General features: G+C 40.3%; 1 protein-coding gene across 1 annotated transcript; it reads left to right on the top strand.

The window, feature by feature from the left end:
• Positions 1-37: 37 nt before the first annotated feature.
• On the top strand, positions 38-15938 carry LOC136438554 (sodium/hydrogen exchanger 8-like). Its single transcript, XM_066433387.1, has 17 exons — positions 38-384; positions 3879-4036; positions 5624-5704; positions 6583-6641; positions 7135-7218; positions 7901-8002; positions 8506-8540; positions 8711-8854; positions 9358-9496; positions 10146-10251; positions 10619-10735; positions 11254-11336; positions 11724-11835; positions 12262-12404; positions 13200-13265; positions 13625-13768; positions 14251-15938. The coding sequence occupies exons 1-17, from the start codon at positions 323-325 to the stop codon at positions 14419-14421; spliced, it is 1806 nt and encodes a 601-aa protein (XP_066289484.1). The 5' UTR covers positions 38-322; the 3' UTR covers positions 14422-15938.
• The last annotated feature ends 5402 nt before the right edge of the window (positions 15939-21340 follow it).

The following is a 21340-nucleotide window of genomic DNA, read 5'->3' as shown; positions in this document are numbered from 1 at the left end:
TTAGAGACCTAAAACACGAACTACGCGAAGCCCGAATCTTGGAATGTTGTTAGAGCGATACAATAAGCGGATGACTCACTGACCTACCGGAAACATTACTAATCAGGCCAAAGGTCATGCTGCGTCACGACTGGATATGGTAATCACACAAGGACAGTGAAGAGCCCGGAATTCCACATTTATTTTCCGTTTCTGGAGTATTCCCACCAGGATATGGTCCCCCTCGGCGGCTGGCAGGACCGGTACAGCGGAACCAGGCGCAGATAGGGCGTGTTTTTATCAGAGATTAGCTCGGAAACCCGTGCGGAAAGGATTTCCTAAGATGGGGGAGCAGACGGCCGCCGGATTGTCGGCAACTTTGCTGCATATACTCGCCAACGACAGGTGGGCGTGTTAAACTGAAGATGCACAAACACGTATCTGTTCATGTTAGTAGTAGTTAGAGATTATCTGTTTCACAGGAATATTTTATTAGCATTGAAGCCAATCTTCATATAACCTCCTATCGTTAATTTAGGCACAACATATGGTTAAAATTACACTTACGTACACATAGACAATACAAGGAGAAGCTAGGCGGTTTGGGGCATGTGATGTCTTTAATCTGTGAAACTGCTCTGTGGTAGAGGCTTATAATGGTTGTACAGAGACATCAACGGCCAAAGACTGTGATCTTGGCGGTCACAACACAAACTGTAATGCATTACGTACAGTGTTGGTAAGTTTAAACAATTTTATGAGTTCTTAAGATACAAGTTGAGATTGCAGCAAGGGCGGGATGGTGGTAACATTGCAAGGGAGGCGAGCCGGCCGCACGAAGCGGCGGATTTCGCGTTGTGAGCGTGGCACGAGCGGAGGTCAGAGGTCGCTTCCTCCAGCGTAATTCCCTACGATTGGTCCAGACCAATCCTACTATAATTATTAGTATATTTTGAATGTGATACGGATCTGGAAAATATAAGTATGGTAACGTTAGTACAATAGCATATGCCTGGGCGTGCCTGAATAAGCCTTGGCCAAGTTCTACAGCTATTCAGGATATACGAAATGCATTGTAAACATATCTACCCATAGTTCGACTTCAGCATTTGTTGTGACTGTGTTTACACATGTTACAAGTTCAGTAGGTTATTGATGACATCAAGGATGTATAAGACAACTACATGTACGTAAGAAGTTTATGTCAGGCACTAAAAAGTCATTATTCATCATACTGTAAATCAATTTACTTTCATGCTGGCTTTATTTCGCGGTAGGAGAGAAAAGGAGGTTTTTGCTGTAGTCAAGGGAGACGTTTTTGGGGCGCCATGGACTTGAGGTAGAGCAACCACTACGAAAACCGTGAAAATAAAATCACAGCGAAAGTTTCACCATTTACATTATACGTTGATGCAAGGCTTCAAAGTCACAGGTTCTGTACTAGGTACTCGTTATCATCAAAGTACTGTGATGTATATCACTATAGTATATGGCAACCATGTACCAACGTAAGATGCGTACGACCTGAGCTCAAAAAGATCAAACATCCAAAAAAAGAAATAAAGACAACGTAGGGACCCACCACCATTTCAAACAAAACAATTTACATCCATATCAGTCAGTATAAAACTAGAAAGAGCATCTTGATTGTATACACTTTAATACATGTAAGATAACTATCAGATGAATTATAGACTGTGATCCTATAGTAATACTTTGATCTGGTATCAGGTCATATCAGGTGACCCCCTTATCTAGCTACATATGGCATATGAAAAATTAATATAAACGATGGAATGTCTTGATATGGGGCGTTATCCAGTAACCCACTCATCCATCTTTTTAATGGGTGCTTTTGCATCTGGGTGAATAAATTTCGTCAAACATTAACAAATGCTTAGGGCTATGGAAGAGTAAAAGTTTTGCCCAGATCTCCAGAAATGATTTTTGGTAATGGCTGAATTCTGACATAATTCTGGCTGTTATTTCTCTGAATTGAATCATCATTTTAATTTTTTTTAATGTATGAATCTTTATATATTAGGGTGGTCCCTTCTGTTACTTCAGCATCTGATTCCCTGGCATCTCCATCTAGATCTGCAATGGTGGAAACGCCCTGCAGTTACATTCAGTCTTTCTTCACTGCGTCTTGCATCTTGTAAGCTCTCTAGCTCTCGAAGTTTCTTTTCTGTTGTAGGACGACCTCGCCTCCTATGCTTCAGGTCTCGATCTGCCTTCAGCTTGTTGAGATTTACAGAATGCCTTATCTTTACAGGCCTTGTGTCAGCTGGAGCCTAATAGTCCAAATTGAGTAGCGGGGATGCCAGAGCCCCAATCTCTATGATGTTTATCATATGGACGATAGATATTACAATTGTATATTAGATATTGGGGGTCTGGCATCCAGGTTAGAATTAAGTAGTATGTCCCATTTGCTGTCTGGATTTTTAAAAACATTTTCCCTATGTTTTATTTCACATCCCTGAGGACACATTTTGCACAGGTGGCCCATTCTTTTGACATCATTAAGGTAGAAATCTACATGCGGAAAACATCCTGCTGTAACATGTACATGTGACCCAGCCTGGGGCATGGAAACAAACTCTTTGTCCTTGCGATGGCCTGAAATATCAACAACAGCTGCTGCCTCCGACCTGTGATGTTGGGTTAAAATTTGTCATTGAAAAAGTTCATATGGACCTAAATGTAAGCATTGAGAATGGAATACATGTATATGCTGACTAAACCACATGGAGAAATCTTTCTTTTTCATGACCATATCTACAGTACATGCATGATAAGGCCATAAAATGCCAAATATGTAAAGATTATAAAAGTCTCACCATTTTCTCACTGTTATTAACATAATTTTAATTCATCATGGGATAAAATGACGAGAGTGATAAAACAAATGTATAAAACTATAAGCCCTGGGAATATAAATCATATCACTGATATGGTAAAAGACATACAATGAATCATCATGGTTGTTTTCACCTTGATTATACTACTCCCTTCTATGATGTGCAAATGTCATGTTAAACTTTATCAAATGGATATAAATATGACTGATAGGCTTAATTGATAACCTTTAGCCCCTTACCAGGCTGATTATCCATGGTTCTCAAAACAACATGATGATGATACATGCTGATAGAGATACATGTGCATACAACATAAACAGTGAATTCTCGTCACTAGTTTGCAAAATGCACATACACAGAGAGAAGTATTTTTTTGCAAAGGCCTTGTACATGTGTGACAGTGTGGTTCAAGCCCCACTTACTGATGACCAGTCCGGACCTTTTAGCTTGTGGTAAGTGCGTTGGGTTTTTGAGCTGGCAGCCCGGGTTTGATTGTACTTCTCGCCTTGTGCGTTTCGTATTTAAAGACGTAAACAACTTATGAAACTTTTTGTTTTCCAACCTGTCCAACCTGACCCAGGCTAATAATAACTACACCAATGTATCTAGCACCATGCCAAAGCCCCCACCCCCTGCACCTACTCTCCCAGGGGACGTTGCCAGTGTGTTTTTTAAACAGCGCTCTAGTTTTTTTAAAGACTTTGAACATGTAAGCAATTGATTCATTGGCTACTCTCACTAGCCAATCAATTGCTTGCTTATCCCGGTAATTTATGCAAGCCCCTCCTTCATATAGCCAAGCTACTAAATGGCCTAATTACGTATGTCTCAAGACCATGTATGTTACACAGTATGAAACCTTGTATTTTCCAGCCTGTCCAACTTGACCCAGGCTAACAACACGAATGTGTCCAGCATCACGCCAAAGCCCCCTGCTCCCACTCTTCCCTGGGTGCCAGCGTGTTTTTTCATTACCACTCTTGTTTGTAAAGACTGAACATGACGTGTAATCTTATGAAACCTTGTATCTTCCAGCCTGTCCAACCTGACCCAGGCTAACTACACCAATGTGTCGAGCACGACGCCGAAGCCCCCGCCCCCTGCGCCCACCCTCCCCGGGGTCCCGGAGGATGAGGCAGCCGGGCTGGAACAGTCCATGAGCATGACCGTGTTCTTCATCTGTGTCATGTTAGGTGGGTATTCTTTCTATCTAGCCTGGGTGCCATCCAATTACATGTACTACTGGGGCTCCTACGCTTGCTACCAGGGCTGTCTCCAGGACCCGTCCCTCCGTCAATTTGCTTGTTGAGACAGAAACAAATTTCACCCATCTGAACTTTGTGACTTGAAACTGATGAAAATGTATTTTCGTAAGCTTAAGATGACAGATTTAAAACAAAAACAACTACATAGTGATAGGCTCCTAAACAGTGGGATGGAAAAAAAATTAAAACTTGAGACAGCCTTGCTCGCTACCCTGAAAAAAATTTGTGTGCAGTGAGTATAGGAGCTCAAATAAAAACTTGCGTACCTTGAAAGTGGGTAACATCGTTTAAATTCTCCAAGGAACGATTGCAATATGCAAGTCTGTTTTATTTGATTTGAATTGTTCCGTCATGACTGTGGAGCATATGTTGTAGATAAAGATTTTAGACAAAGAATTGTTGTACTTGTAGCCTACAAGTTACACAGAAATAGTGACATTTCAAAACCAAGCAGCAAGATATAAATCATTGTTGGTAATTATAACATATCATTTATTCAAACCTTTGTAAATCATTACAATGAAAGATTTAAAAACTTCAACTGATAAATAGGCAAATCCTGGAGTTCTATTAATATTAAAAGGCTTTTACCATTCAATTTGGTGATGTGTTACGTCAAGTATGTATTATTGATAACCCTGAACATTCGTCTAGTACAAGTTGTCATCGAAGCCAAGTAATGTCTGTCTCTCTTGTAAGTTGTATGGCACTGAACTTTCTGTTGGGTCTTTGTTACAAATACTGAAAGAAAACTTTGTTTTCCACTGAAAGAAAACACCTGGCGTTGTTTTCAGGTGTTTTGTTTTGTGCTACATGTGTATTGTATTTGGGTGGGGTCGTGCTCTGTTACCATAATAGCAAGTAAACGCAAGTCCTTTGTCCTTAGCGATTTTGACTCTTGCAGTGTTACAAACTCTGGGAATATCTTCAATGAATTGATCAGTCTCTGGAAAATTAAACTTCTTTTAACCATTTCCCTTGGCTTTTTCCACAGTCTTTTGGTAATGCATGTATAGACAATCACATAATTCAGAATTACTCAATTATGTTAGAAATGTGAGCTTGAGAAAACAAATATGTGCAAGTCAAATACCACCTGCAGATGCAGGCCAGTACACTCAGGGGAAATTGGAGCTGTGTATCTGAGATGTCTACCTGTACCCAACCTGTACTAGTCTAGTAGAATACACATGTATTAATAGTAATAGTTCGGTTTGACAGCTGAACATTGAATGTCTTAAGATCATTGAAGTGACACACAAATAATGCACATTCAAAGTGATCGATTCACAGACACATTAGAGGATTACTACAGGTGCTTGCTGTTGTTTTATGAGTCAATTCAAATTTTTGTTGGCTGTACAGATATCTAACACCTGCAAAATACACAACAAAGAAAGTATGCAAAAAAGTATTTGAAGTTCTGTATGTGTATGTATATCATTGTGTATTGTACAGGTAGTGATCCTTTTATTGAGTACGAAGATTGAAATTCTTGAATTGTTTTTGTTCCAGCCTTGTGTATCATGCTTGTTCACCTTCTCATCAAGACCAAGTTCCATTATCTACCTGAGAGTGTGGCCATTGTGTTCTTGGGTAAGTCTCCATGCAATGTTTCCTGTGTTTGCTGAGGAAAAATATAAATTCTCAGCATTGTTACCTTTCACATGAGACCGCTGTTACAGTAGTAGTCTAGTGGGCAGAGAGCACTTTAGGTCAGGGGCTTGATCCCAACTAAGTCATACCAAAGACTTTCAAAATGTTACATGTTTCTTGCTGCTTAGGCCACACCAATTTAATTTCTTGGTTCACGGATTTTTATTTTCATAAAAAAAATCATGAAAACAGAAGGCTGGGGTGAAAACCTGCACCTGACCCTGTTCACTCCCTAAAACTGTATGCACCAAAGTACAAACTTTCCTCTGAGATTTTGTTTTCATGCTGTTTTTCCAATCTAGCATTTTTTTATTCTGTTAACCAAGAAAATGAATTGGTGTGGCCTTAGCTCTCAGCACTTAAGAGAAAGAGTAGACAAGTTGTAGTTGACACACGCCACTACCAGTGGACTAGCCCTCTAGGCTCTAGATCTGCTGTAGTCATGTAGTGCTTGCACAGCTGTGCTGTCCAGAGCTGTAGAAACGGAGATTAACTTAAAGTAAAGCTTCCTGCAAATCAATTGAAAGCACTACGTTGTTTGCAGTTGGAGTTGATCCATAGCAGGTTGAGAGTAGCCTGGTTGAATCGCGCTTATAGCGGCCACCCAACACGGTCAACCCCTGCGGTGAGGGGCCATTACAGCCCCGGACAGTGGAGTTCGCATTACACAGACTAGGTTAAGAGTGTCTAGGCTTTTTGCCCCCATTGCAAAACACCAGTATAGGTGATATGTTTCCCCTGGCGAAATAAATAAACAAACAAACAAACAAACAAAAAATCTACAAACCAATGAACTTGTGTCTTGTTGTATTTTTCAGGTGCTGTTGTGGGGTTGATAATAAAACTGATGAACAAGTTGGAGCTTGGAAACTGGACCGTAAGAACTACAGAATTTAATTAGAAAATAACTACATGTATATAATATAGGAAAGCTATACGTAATAGGGCCTATAGGGGTGTCATATTGATCCCTTGCAATCTAGGTTCTAACTCACCAGTGCACTGACACTGATATACTGCACTTTGATTATGATGATGAATCTTTTTATATTGTGGTAAGATTTGAAAATAATAGCTCAGAGTTTGGAATATTGGATGTATTGTGACATAATATGTAACATAATGTAGAAAATGCTTGAGATATGACTCACTGAAATGCAAATAGGGACGCCTAAGTGGAGGCAGATGCACCTCTGAAAATCATCATCATCATATCTTGCCGCTCCACGGCTGTAGCCACTGACGGGCAGTCGGGTTGGCCTCACGTAGATCTTCGTCCGTACATCTCTGAAAATGATGTATGTATACTGAACTTAAAGTTTTGTAATATCTATGAGTAATAAAACATGGGATTTCTGCCCTATATCCAGAGAGAAGAGGCCTTCCACCCAACCACGTTCTTCCTGGTCATGTTACCTCCAATCATCTTTGAATCAGGCTATTCCCTTCATAAGGTATGTTTATGTATTACTGGACAGGTATTTCATCCATATCTACTGGTAGCGTGCGTAGTCCAGTGGTTAGCGATCTTGCCTCCGGAACTAGAAGCCCCGGGTTCGATCCCGGCTGTGTCACTCACCCGACATGTACGCTACCGGAAAAGGTCGCAGTCCTTAGGACGGGACGTTAAGCCGTGGCCCACTGTTCATTGTGCTTGTCGAAAAGAGCTAGGGGAGTTTCCCCGTTACAATGAACCTGTAAATACTGTATATAGCGTCTGTCTTCCTGTCACGACCAGTGGAAGATTAGCTCATCTGTTCATTGAGTTCATTTGAGCTAAACTGGTTCGAGATCACTTTCCTTTCAATTCCTTTCCTTATCTATTATTCTAGTCAAGTATTAGATACTTCATGTACATTCTTTCTAAGGATTACAAGGAAGTTTGCATATTTCCCTTTTTTTGTACATACTCTAAAATTTAGACATATTCAATGTGATCATAGTAATCTTGGATTGAAGTCATAAAAATATGCTCTGAATTTTCATTCGAAAACATACTGATTACATCTTGTCTTATAAGATGATTCAGAATTTCAGATTTCCAACTTTCTTCTGTCTTTTTCTCACTGAAAGTCATTACCAGCAGCAGAGATTTCCAGCAACTTATCAATGTCTGATTCCATCCCTCCCTCGCAGGGTAACTTCTTCCAGAACCTCGGTTCCATCATGCTGTTTGCTGTGATAGGGACGGTCTTGTCCTCCATGGTCATCGGCGGGGGCATCTATCTGCTGGGGAAGGTACTGCAGGACAAATTGTGAAAATGTAAAATAAATGCAGAAATGTTTGCGGTGGTTTTATGTTCACAGTTTTCGCGGTGACCGTTTCACAGCAAGCTTAAAGCCACCGCAAACATTTTTGTCCAATACTGTAGCAGTATGTGACTATAGCTCTGTCGCGAATTTAAAACCACTGCGAACACTCCATTTTCGCCTTAGCGCGAAATAAAAACCACGCAAACTTAAATGCATTTACAGTAACTTTCCTTGAAGTGTGAAGTAACGTCAATAGCTAGGAACTGCATGGAAAATAAACGTGTAAACTTGATTTAAAATAATATCCAAAAGGGAAATCTATATTGTATAATTCTAGATAACATTATACCTGTATATGCATACAACAACCTGTTTTAGTGATCATTAAAATTTTCTCAAGTTCAAAATGTAATCAGCTGAAAAATATTTTTACGCATGTACCTGACAGACATGTTTCTAAACTATGTTTGAATTTTGTACTTTTGCAGGCTGGGGTGGCTTTTGAGTTGACCCTAGGAGAAAGGTATGTGTCTAGCCCATACTTTTGAGATAGTGTATTCAATTCAAATTGTTTTCAGAGTATTCAAAGGTAGGAAACAAGTATTGATTGTGATATACAACAATATTAGCTGCTGTATATTTCATCGTCATGTTACAAAACATTCATTATAGTGTTGTCATCTCTTTTCCCAGTTTCGCGTTTGGTTCTCTGATCTCTGCCATCGACCCGGTGGCGACCATTGCCATCTTCCACGCGCTCGGCGTTGACCCCATCCTCAACATGTTGGTGTTCGGAGAGAGCATCCTCAATGACGCTGTGTCCATTGTTCTTGCCAAGTAAGTTTTCTGTAGATAGTTTTAGCAGACTGTTAAATCATCATCTACCGGGTTCCAAGCTACACAACCTTCATGAACAGAGACCAGGGGAGATATAAACCCAGTTATGGTTAGGACTGCATTCCTAGCCTACAAGAATTTTTCAGAGTAGGGAGTGTAGGAGCCCAGGTAGTAATCAGATGGCACCCAGGCTACTGCATCCTTGCTGCTAAGTCACAACTTAACAAAGAGTATTGTTAATCTCAGAGGTTAGGCTAAGGCTAGTTTCGGACATCCTTTTAAGCGTTTTTATCGGGTCAGGTTTCTTTTTGTCTGTAAGCCAAACTGGCATCAAAAACAAGCCAAAACCTTAAACCTAGTGTATCAAGCCACAAAATTTTACCAAAGCATCAGCAGTTGAAATACCTTTAGGGTATATCCCTTTGGTTGTGCAACAAAGAACTGTGTTATCCATCTATGTACCAACCTGTAAAGACCATTTGCAAAATCTTGACCCTTCCCAGTACTGTGATCATGCTGACTGCCCCGTCCATGGCGGAAGTGGACTCCACCACCGCGTTCTTCCTCATGGTCGGCAACTTCCTGAAGATGTTCTTTGCCTCCGCTGCCATCGGGGTGTCGTTTGCCGTCATCAGCGCCCTGGTATCCTTTCTGTGGGCTGGGTGGAGAGAAGAATTATCTTAGAAGAAAACGTCTCATTAAGCACCCAATTCCCTATTGTTGTACAGAGGTTAAAGCATTGTGTACATGATGTTGTTCAAGACAGCCAAGAAGTTATCTCATCTTATAGATTGCATCAGAAGTACCCACCTGTTTAAATGAATAATTTTTACAAGATTGTTATCAGCTTGTAATATGTCACCCAGTAAAGTAGGGGCATGGGTACTAGATAGCTTTAAACAACACCCAGAATTAGGTGTGCAAAGGTCAGGTGTTAAAGTTTGTTTGTTTGTTTTTATTCGAATCTCCATTAGTGTTAGATACAATCTTCCACTATTCTTCCTGGAGTTCACATTAACACATTAAAAACATCATACAAGGAACAATACATATACAATTGAATGGCAGTTATGTACAAAATCGAGTGTGATACAATAAAAATCGTGAAAGTTGATATAATATAACTAGCTGCTGCTACTGCGTGTCAGCAAAATTTGGTGTGTTATACTTTGTATCTTAAGTGGGTAGAGATGAGAAAAACAGAACCCAACATCAACTACAATACATGTTGACAATTAGTTAATCCATTATTTAATCTCTGGCTGAAAACTTTCCCTTGACATAATATAAGCTACTGAAACACATAAATCTACAGAGAACGCCATCGTTGGAGTTCAGCATCATGATGATATTTGCCTACACGCCATATGTTTTAGCTGAGGGACTCAAGTTATCAGGTAGGTGGTAGGGATATCAGTCTTCACGCATCATTGGCTATCATAAGATATTAGAAAAAGTCAAAACAATCTACAGAAGAATGTTCTATCTGTAATTGGTTTTTTGTCTGTTTGCCTTTGCCACAGGATATTTTTTTTGTGTGTGTAGATTTATGCTGTTACCATATGTCTCGAAAAGTATGGATCATGTCTAAGGACATTATATCAATGTGTAGTGTCCTTGGTTTCACATGCAGTAGTCATTTCACGCAATATTTAAAGCATGGAGTTTCTAAATTGTCTTTTTTGTAGGGTATGTATAACATTTGCTACGTTGCTTTATTCAATGCTGATAAAATCATAACCTTTGTTTGTGTTTCCCATGCAGGTATCATGGCTATCCTGTTCTGTGGGATTGTGATGTCCCACTACACCCACTACAACCTGTCCCCCATCACACAGATTACCATACAGCAGACCTTCAGGACCATGGCTTTCTTAGCAGGTTAGTTCCCCTCACTGTCTGTACTTATTTTTAAGCATACTCTAAGAATGAAATCCTTCACCCCTTCACCATATGACAAGACCGTTGTTTTGGCAGAAATACAAACTTCAAGCCGTTTTGTGCACATGTACATGTGTCAGTGTTATGCTCAATATAAAAGTTACTCAAGCAACTGGATAAATTTTGTGGATGGTCATACGTTTCAGACAGCATCTGCTGTCTTTCGTCAGTGATCAAGACTAAACCTATCCAGTTGCTTGAGTCACTTTTGTGTTTAGTGTCTCATTACCTGGATGTCTAACCTTCATTGATGTACCGGTACATGTATCAGTGTTTGATCGCATTGTTAAACCTTTCACTCTATCAAGTCTGAGCTTTATCAACTTTTACTATAAAACCTTCAGCAAGTTATATCTTCAGCTATTGAAAACTCACTCAACTGCACATTACCCATCCAAGATATTGGTGGACTCAGATAGATGAAGAAGGAAAATTGAAACTATTTTCTTTGTTTCCAGAGACCTGTGTGTTTGCGTACCTCGGTCTGGCCATCTTCAGCTTCAGACATAACTTCAAACCAGCTTTTGTAGTCTGGAGTATTGTAAGTGGACCTTTGCGTTTGTTTTATCCAAGAAATATCATAGATCTAGAGTGCAACTCATCGTAACCAAGTTCAGTTGCTACTACCCTCGATAGATAGCTTTAAACAATGCTGGGAGTAAGATGTGTGCCTGTGAAGCTGATGTGTTACGCCAAAAGGAGGATGTGCATGCTCTGCTATACAGATATAGATTTCTCGGTTTTTGAAACCCTATCATGAATATTATAGAGAAATGGGGGAGGGAGGCATAATCTTTTTTTAATCAATAGAGTCTGACATACTTACATGATGGTTAGATGTCTAGTGTCATGAATACAAAAATACCAAATACTGTTTTTGTCACAATGTTAATTAAGGTCGTTGATAATCATTGCTTGTTCATTGCAGGTTCTTTGTTTACTTGGTCGGGCTGTCAACATTTTTCCGCTGTCCTACATCGTCAACATCTTCAGAGATCACAAAATCACCAAAAAGATGCAGTTTCTCATGTGGTTTAGCGGTAAGGTTTGCATCATTCTTTATCATACAAAGCCTTTTTTGACTACAGAACTCTTGTTCAGATGACTTTGATTTAAGTTTGATAGTTTTAGAGACTACATGAGTGGTCAGTACCAAAAAATGTACCATCATGATAGTACTTAGCACAGTGCCTTCAGATGATTTCCCTTCTTCTCACACAGAAGTCATATGCATGTTTGCCTGTGCAAATGTAAGATGACGAATGTTGTGTGTTTCTGCTATTGTCAGGTTAGGTGCATGTGGACACCAGAAACAGCTGTACAGCTCCAATTTTAACTGCACTAGCATGTATAATATAGTTATACAGGATATGCAGATTATATATAGTTATACAGAAAGTTGGTACTTCAAGCCCTGACTATGCCATTGTAAGATGACAGTTGTTGTGTGTTTCTACTCTAACTAGGTTTGCGAGGTGCCATTGCCTATGCACTGAGTCTACATCTGGAGCTGGAAGGGGAGAAGAGACATGTCATCATCACAACAACGCTCATCATCGTGCTGTTCACCATCCTGTTCCTAGGGGGCTCTACAATGCCACTCATGAAGGTAAGGAACAGACTCATCTCAGGGCTCAAAATTCATTTTTGGAAATAGGTGCACAGGTGCACTCAACCAAAAAAATTAGGTGCACAGAATGAATTTCGGGTGCACCACATAAAATAAAGTTGAATGTCAGCAAAGCATAATTTCGAAGTTTACGCTACTGCCTCTCTTAAGAACTTCAATCTGTAATTCTACGTAATACATATATAGAGAGAATAAAGTAGAACAAATGGTTGTATTGCTTTTTCTGATACTTACATTTCAATAATATTCTGTATGCTAGTGTACTATACTACTTTTACCCTATGGCCTACAAAAATATCTAGGTGCACTGGTGCACCCACAGTAAAAAATCGGGTGCACAGCTCCAATTTTGGGTGCACAAGGGTGCACATGCACCCACTATTTCGAGCCCTGCATCTTATATATGGCCTGTGTCAAACGTTTCTGCATATCGCTGTACAATGTCGGTGGCTATTCCCCTTCCTCACTTGCATATAATACAGAGAAAAATGGATTATTTTGTACTTAGTTGTCGTAAATCATTCAGATTGTAATCAAACATGTGCTTCCCCCGGGTTCGGGGAATGTTAATCAAAAGCTTTCGAAAGTGCGCGATGACGTGACAGTTTTTGTATATACTATCCCCCCTATGACAAAATCAGTTTGTGTCGTTCAAGTTGGTCTATTCACATGTACATGTACTGAAAAAGGCTTCAGTCTTCACCACACTTTGTACTGCTTTACCTTTACCTTAAGTTTACCTTTGCCTTGCATGTTATCCTTATCCCTGTGCAGTTGATAAAAGTGGACAGCAGACAGAAGGTCACCAAAGAGGTCACACTCAGTAAAACAGAGGAGCTGGTGAGTCACAATTAATGTTGTTTCAAGTATTGAAAACAATTTAGGTAAATTCATTGCTTGTCGTGCAGTTACCACCTTATATGCACAGTGTCTATGCTTGGTTTGCTAGATGAAAATTTGACTTATTTTCCTTTTAAGTTTTTTGCTGTATTTCTTTTGTTGCCTCTTTCTCACAACTATGTATGTACAGGAATATTGAATAGTAGACTTTGCAGCTCCCACGTTTCTACTTTTTTTTTCACTTTTAATTTTTCCATTCCAAAATATGTATGATAATTCATTGTATCAAAATAAAGACTTTGAAATTTCCACATATAATTTTTGAATGCTGACATATGTATTTCTCCTGTGTCCCCCAGGGTGCTGCTATAGAGTCTGAGCACCTCTCAGAGCTCACAGAGGAGGAGTACGAAGTGAATTTTGTTAAACCAAACCTGAAGGGTTTCATGAGGGTAGATGCCAAATACATAGTGCCTGCCCTCACAAGACGGTTCACGCACCAGGTGAGGTGACAAGTACTGCTTTTTCTAGTCATCAACTAGACATGATACTACTGGATACTACTACTACTTCTACACATAGTTGTTGTCTCAAGAAATCTCAAGGATACACCTTGTAATTCTTTATTACTGCTTAGGCAACTTGTACAAACCGTCAATCAAACATTATCATGATGGAAGCATTTCTTTGAGCTGTTCTGTTGTTTACAACATTAAATTTCTTAATTTGGGGAATATTTTATTTTCCCTTTGATATGTTTTGCAATGTTTTTTTTGTACATTTAGAATTGATTTCAAAGGAGGGAAAAAGCTGACTTGAAAAAAACTTAAAGATGGAGAGCACAGCCTATACTTAAAAGAACTTGGCTTTTCAAGTCAGCCGTGTTTTTCTCCTTTTGAAATTGAAAAAAAAAAGTGTCCTGGTACATTTATCATGTGCTAGCAAACCTCTGCTAAACTCCTTGCTGTGCCGTTGTGCATTTCAGGAGATGCGTGAAGGCCAGACGCACATGAAGCAGCTGACCAACCAGTGGTACCAGGAGGTCAGAGGTCCTGCCATGGAGTCTGATGAGGAGGTCGAGAGCGCGGAGACCGACCGTCTGACAACCACCACTCAGTTCCAGCCTGACAGGCTCACGGCAACCACACAATTTTAACCTTACTCCTGCTGAGGGAGCACAGAAACTGACCATCTCGGCAACAACACAGTTTTAACCTTCCCTACCAAGGGAGCACAGAGACCGACCGTCTGACAGCCACAACACAGGTTCAGCCTGACAGGCTCACGGCAACCACACAATTTTAACCTTCCTCGTGCTGAGAGGGTCTTACTGCCACCACACAGTTTTAACATTCATCTTACCAAGGGAGCGCAGAGACCGACCGTCTGACGGCCACCACACCGTTTCAGCCTGACAGGCTCACGGCAACCACACAATTTTAACCTTACTCCTGCTGAGGGAGCACAGAAACTGACCATCCCGGCAACAACACAGTTTTAATCTTCTCTCTACCAAGGGAGCACAGAGACCGACTGTCTGACGGCCACCACACCGTTTCAGCCGGACAGGCTCACAGCAACCACACAATTTTAACCTTCTTCCTGCTGAGAAGGTCTTACTGCCACCGCACAGCTTTAACCTCATCTTACCAAGGGAGCACAGAGACTGGCCGTTTGACGGTCACGACACAATTTTAACCTTTGTCTTGCTGGGGGACCGGCTCATGGCAACCACACTGTTTTATTTGAACTTCCTCCTACTGAGGGAGTGCAAAGGCAGCCACAGCCACAGACCTTCTCACAGCCACAACTCAGATTTAACCTTACTTCTGCTGGGACCGGATCACAGCCACCACACTACTAACCTTCTCCCTACCAAGGGAGCACAGAGACCTTCCAGCTCACAGCCATCACACAGTTAAACTCTCTTTTGAGCCCATTTTTTTTTCACCAAATGTCTATTTATTGCCAAGGTTTCCAGCAGGAAGACTTTGATTTTACACTAGCATCATCCTATCATGTTTACAATGATCTGTGCACACATTGGGCATCCAAGCTTCATATGCTGTTCTATATATGCTGCAAATATGCCTTTTTTGCCATATACATGTATGATTCAAATATCTATTGTTCCAGATTTCTGACAAAAAGACAGAATAGCTTATAAAGTAATCACTGAATGAAGTGTGTATTGTATTTTGAAATATCTTTCTTCAAATTGAAGGTTGATATGAGAGAGCCTGTTCTTTGGCTTGGTCTTCGTCTGCACTCACTTTCGTTGACTGAATAGTTTTCCAAATTGATAAATTTTCTATATTGTAGGACAAAGACTACAGTTATTTATTGAGTTGTTTCTTTGACACCATGCTACTTCTTCCTGAAGGGGCATTGGTACAATATGCACCAATTGGATTGGTTAAAAGCCATAATACGGTAGACAGTATGGTGTTAAAAATCACTTCAGACTGTTAACATTACTTGCGACAATCCAAGATATTCACATATTGAGCATCCATGACAGAAGATATGACTTCTACAATTTCATCATATGGGCATTTGCATTGAAAAACTCCAAATGCCAAAATATATATTAAAGATCCAGATATTTGTGCAATTGTTTAGTGTATCATTGAGTTGACAATCCAGGAATAAAACTTCAAAAGAGTGCCAAAATGAACTTTATGGCCTGTATTGTCCAGAACATAGTCTGGAAATTGTGTTTGCGTGCATTTGTGTCTTTGTACATAAAATGTGATGATTGCCAAACCTTTTGAAATACAATCTATTGTGACTAACATTTAATCTTGTACTCTTGGTCCAAGACAAGAAAAGAACTCACCACAACAAAATATTCAACCTAAGCTTGAACTTACCCAATACTTCTGACCTGTATTACGTAATTTAAACGTTAAACTTAAAACTGGAAAGATGATGTCCGGAACGGGCCAAAGATGCCCAGAAGTATGTCTCTTTTGTGTCAAATCTGTCTGTGTAGGGTTTTCTTAGATTTCAAAAATTCAATATAAATGCAAGAGAATGTAACGTTATAGTGAGATAGGATTTATGATCTATTATTGTTTGTTCATCAATGCTGGGCATATAGTACATGTTATAAAGTGTATAGGAGATTTTATCATTATGGTAGCAAAACTGTAGTAAACGTTTCATGTATGAAATTGCTGTAAGTATGGTCATTGAAATGTCCAGCAAATGATAGATGTAACACTAGACTGGCCGTCATTTGCTTTAAGAGCAAATTCAGGATGTTTCGCCCATACTCCTCATGCAAGAAGTGGGCTGTCCCAAAATAACTCCTGGGCAAATCCAAGTTTCTGCATAATTTATGCAAATGAGGTCCTCATGACCATAAGTTATGTCCAGGTGCTTTCACCTTTCCTACATGTACCTACATGTTCAAGAAGACATCCGCAGCTTTTACAGTAAGGGGAATACAACATGATGCATAAATTATGCAAGTGAGGTCCTCATTAGCATAATTTTTGGCCAGGTGCATTCACCTTTCCTAATGGTACCTACATCTTAAGGATGACATCCGCAGCTGTCACGGTAAGGGAAATACAAGTTAATGCAAGAATTATGCAAATGAGGTCCTCATTAGCATAATTCATGGCCAGGTGTGATCACCTTTGCTAACGGTACGTACATGTCAAATCTGACATCTGCAATTTTTCCGGTAAGGGAAGTACAAGTTTAAGCATAAATCATGCAAATGAGGTCCTCATTAGCATAATTTATGGCCAGGTGTGTTCGCCTGTCCTAAAGGTACCTACATCTCAAAGATGACATCCGCAGCTTTTACGGTAAGGGACATACAATTTCATGCATCGATTATGCAAATTGGGTCCTCATTAGCATAATTTATGGCCTGGTGTGTTCGCCTGTCCTAAAGGTACCTACATCTCAAAGATGACATCCGCAGCATTTACGGTAAGGGACATACAACTTTATGCATACATTATGCGAATTAGGTCCTCATTAGCATAAGTAATTGTCAGGTGTAGTCACCTTTCCTATAGGTACCTACATCTCAAATATAACATCCGTACCATGTAATTTCTGTAATACCATTAGTAGACTCTGAGGTACCCCCTGACATCTGCTTGGTTCTAAGTCCCAGATCAGGGGACGTGTAGGAGGGCTTATGTTACAGTATGACCTAGTTCTTGCTGGCCCCGACAGAAAATAACCAAAAATTGCATCAAAAATGTGCAAAATAAATCATTTTGAAGTAGTGTATGCCAAAAAAAATAATGGGGTCCTTTGGGTAAATATCCAATGCACAACTAAACCAAATTTCAGGTCCTCAGGTTTCAACACCACGGCACTGGAGGCCATCATGTGCGACTTTTGTCTGAAAATGACCAAAAAACCTCCATAAAATCATTTTAAAAACTTATATGAAAAAAATTTTAAAAGGGTCTGGGGGTATACACGTACTCTACCTGCATACCAAATTTCAGCTAATTTGGTCGACGGACGACCGAGAAGAAGCGATTTGAAGGTTTCACAGGAGAAGAAGAAGAAGGAGAAGAAGAAGAAGAAGAAACCTTACAAAAACTAGACTGGCCGTCATTTGCTTTAAGAGCAAATTCAGGATGTTTCGCCCATACTCCTCATGCAAGAAGTGGGCTGTCCCAAAATAACTCCTGGGCAAATCCAAGTTTCTGCATAATTTATGCAAATGAGGTCCTCATGACCATAAGTTATGTCCAGGTGCTTTCACCTTTCCTATATGTACCTACATGTTCAAGATGACATCCGCAGCTTTTACAGTAAGGGGAATACAACATGATGCATAAAGTATGCAAGTGAGGTCCTCATTAGCATAATTTTTGGCCAGGTGCATTCACCTTTCCTAATGGTACCTACATCTTAAGGATGACATCCGCAGCTGTCACGGTAAGGGAAATACAAGTTAATGCAAGAATTATGCAAATGAGGTCCTCATTAGCATATTTCATGGCCAGGTGTGATCACCTTTGCTAACGGTACGTACATGTCAAATCTGACATCTGCAGCTTTTCCGGTAAGGGAATTACAAGTTTAAGCATAAATCATGCAAATGAGGTCCTCATTAGCATAATTTATGGCCAGGTGTGTTCGCCTGTCCTAAAGGTACCTACATCTCAAAGATGACATCCGCAGCTTTTACGGTAAGGGACATACAATTTCATGCATCGATTATGCAAATTGGGTCCTCATTAGCATAATTTATGGCCTGGTGTGTTCGCCTTTCCTAAAGGTACCTACATGTCAAAGATGACATCCGCAGCATTTACGGTAAGGGACATACAACTTTATGCATACATTATGCGAATTAGGTCCTCATTAGCATAAGTAATTGTCAGGTGTAGTCACTTTCCTATAGGTACCTACATCTCAAATATAACATCCGTACCATGTAACATAAGGTACCCCTGACATCTGCTTGGTTTTAAGTCCCAGATCAGGGGACGTGTAGGAGGGCTTATGTTACAGTATGACCTAGTTCTTGCTGGCCCCGACAGAAAATAACCAAAAATTGCATCAAAAATGTGCAAAAGAAATCATTTTGAAGTAGTGTATGCCAAAAAAAATAATGGGGTCCTTTGGGTAAATATCCAATGCACAACTAAACCAAATTTCAGGTCCTCAGGTTTCAACACCACGGCACTGGAGGCCATCATGTGCAACTTTTGTCTGAAAATGACCAAAAAACCTCCATAAAATCATTTTAAAAACTTATATCAAAAAAATTTTAAAAGGGTCTGGGGGTATACACGTACTCTACCTGCATACCAAATTTCATCTAATTTGGTCGACCTACGACCGAGAAGAAGCGATTTGAAGATTTGACAGGAGAAGAAGAAGGAGAAGGAGAAGAAGGAGAAGAAGAAACCTTACAAAAACAATATGTTTCGTTGGCGAAACATAACAATATGTTTCGTTGGCGAAACATAATTAAGTTAATTTTGAACAACTTCTTTGCCATTGGTGATGTTAATTGCTTTGGCCAATACCTGTATAAGGTAGCATAAAATTAAATGCAATGTGGTGAAGTGACAATTGTGTGAAGATATTTATTCCATTGAAGTGTACCGTTCACGTCACTGAGTGTTCATGTTTTGCTTGTATCATTAAAAGAATGAATCAGAATGCTGCATTGTATGTTCAGTTCTTTTATGGTTATTCTCTGATAGCTAGGTTCAAAATCAAGTGACCAAAATAACCCCTGAAGTCGAAGGGTTCTTTTACGTACTCTCCAAGCAGAGGAATGGGTCTGGGTGTTTTTTTAATGTGTTTTTAGGCGTTTTGTCGGCCTTTCTATGCTGTCCCGTTTTGTTTATGTCGCCAACCCACAATGATAATCTAATGGTTCCCGGTGAAGAGCACTGCCACCCTTCTTCAGTGGAATTAAATGGGTTTGCCCCGCCCCGGTAAGTGCGTGCAGAGGTGTGGCAACATAAAGAAAACGGGACAAAATAGAACTCAGCCCGACAAAAACGCCTATAAACACGTCAAAAACCAGCCGGACCCATTTCTCTGCTTGGAGTGTATCTTTTACGAATACGCAATACAAAACTTACTCAAACAATTTGATAGATAAAATACTAGTAGATAGTAAAGGAAAGCGGTATCAGAACTTCTTGCTGTGCTGGAGATGTTGGAAGATGATGGGCCAGGAATGTTAGAACGTTGGAATCGGCAGATAGAACACTGCGTTCTGCCTCTGTTCTAGGCTGTTATCGAAACGTTGAATCTTCAAGATCGTTTGTAAATCTTTCACAGATAGTAACATAGGAGGCCAAATTTTGGAAGAACTGAAGTCTACGTTACAAGTTATCAATGGCAACGAGGCCGTAAGGATTTGAGACTGTTATAATAGCATCTCACCAGTGGCATCCCACATTGGACAGGTGTCGGCGGTTTTCCTTTTTCAACCTCGTGGTTTTCATCAACGAACAAGAGGAAAGGTATGAAATCTACTTCAGTCATTATTTCAATCTGAATGTTTATTGAAAGAATACATTACAACCCGAACTTTCAGTGTTCGTTTTCTTTCCAAGGACATTTATTGGTTTTTCTCAGTGAACTTTCTCAGCCGTCGTGAGTCAGAGTTTGAAAGAGCCTGAAAGGATGACCAAAGGGCAAGAAGTGAAATTTGCTTTTTTTGCTCTTTCAATCTGAACATATATAGCAAGAAAATAATGCAGCCTAAAGCTTCAAAGTTCGTTTTCTTGAACTTTCTTGGGAAGTCCTTGAAACGTCCTTGAAAAGATGAACCCGTCTGAGGAGTCGGAGTCGCGGGGCATGCTGGGAAGCGGAAGTCGTTCTCGGCGCATGCGCACGATGAGAGGCAGCGGCGCCCAAACCGTTCGTGATCTGCGGAACAACATGGGTAAGTTCTGCCTTCTAAATCATCTCCCGGGGGCTGAGACTGTCTCTCCCGGGCGCACACACCTCACACAGCCCGCAAAGAACCCGTGTGTGGCCATTGTCCGGCGGTTCGGGGGTGTTTGGCGGGACAGGGAGGGTGGGGGCCAGCGGGGTGTAGCTAGCGGCCAAACGTTACAAGGCGGGGCTGTAATGACAGGACAGGACCACATCCCGTCTGGAGAAATTATCTGTTCCCCGGCCAGCTCACAAACACACACGCAGATTGCCAACTAATTATCTCGTACATACTGGCCTGTTAGATTGCCGCAGTGCTAGGACACCGTGTATTCAGTTAGCAGCGAATTATGTTATATTCAAACCCCCATACGGACTGCAAAGGGCTAACGTAACGTCACTCGAACAGAAATATTTTGTGGTGTTTGTATTTTAGGGGGCAGTTTGACATGTGAAATTGAAGTTTTGGAACTTTATATGTGAAATTTGGTTAACATTAAGAGGCCCAGATTTGTCCTTGCCAGTTGTTTTGCATGGCTAGCTCCAAGGCCGAATTATTCTTTTATCTACGATAATTTGTATGATGAAGATTCTTATCAGTCTGGTTTGATAAATTAATTAATGTCTAAATATTTGTTGGACAATCGAACTTGGAAATGATTGACCAAGATTAACATTAGCCC

This window comes from Branchiostoma lanceolatum, chromosome 7, assembly GCF_035083965.1.
Source record: "Branchiostoma lanceolatum isolate klBraLanc5 chromosome 7, klBraLanc5.hap2, whole genome shotgun sequence".
Lineage (NCBI taxonomy): Eukaryota > Metazoa > Chordata > Leptocardii > Amphioxiformes > Branchiostomatidae > Branchiostoma > Branchiostoma lanceolatum.
This window is presented reverse-complemented; position numbering and strand designations above follow the sequence as displayed.

Coding starts and splice junctions, on each gene's coding strand:
- LOC136438554 (XM_066433387.1), top strand. CDS start 323: ATGGGGGAGCAGACGGCCGCCGGATTGTCGGCAACTTTGCTGCATATA. Junction 385..3,878: donor CATATACTCGCCAACGACAG/GTGGGCGTGTTA, acceptor TGTATCTTCCAG/CCTGTCCAACCTGACCCAGG. Junction 7,219..7,900: donor CAGGCTATTCCCTTCATAAG/GTATGTTTATGT, acceptor CCTCCCTCGCAG/GGTAACTTCTTCCAGAACCT.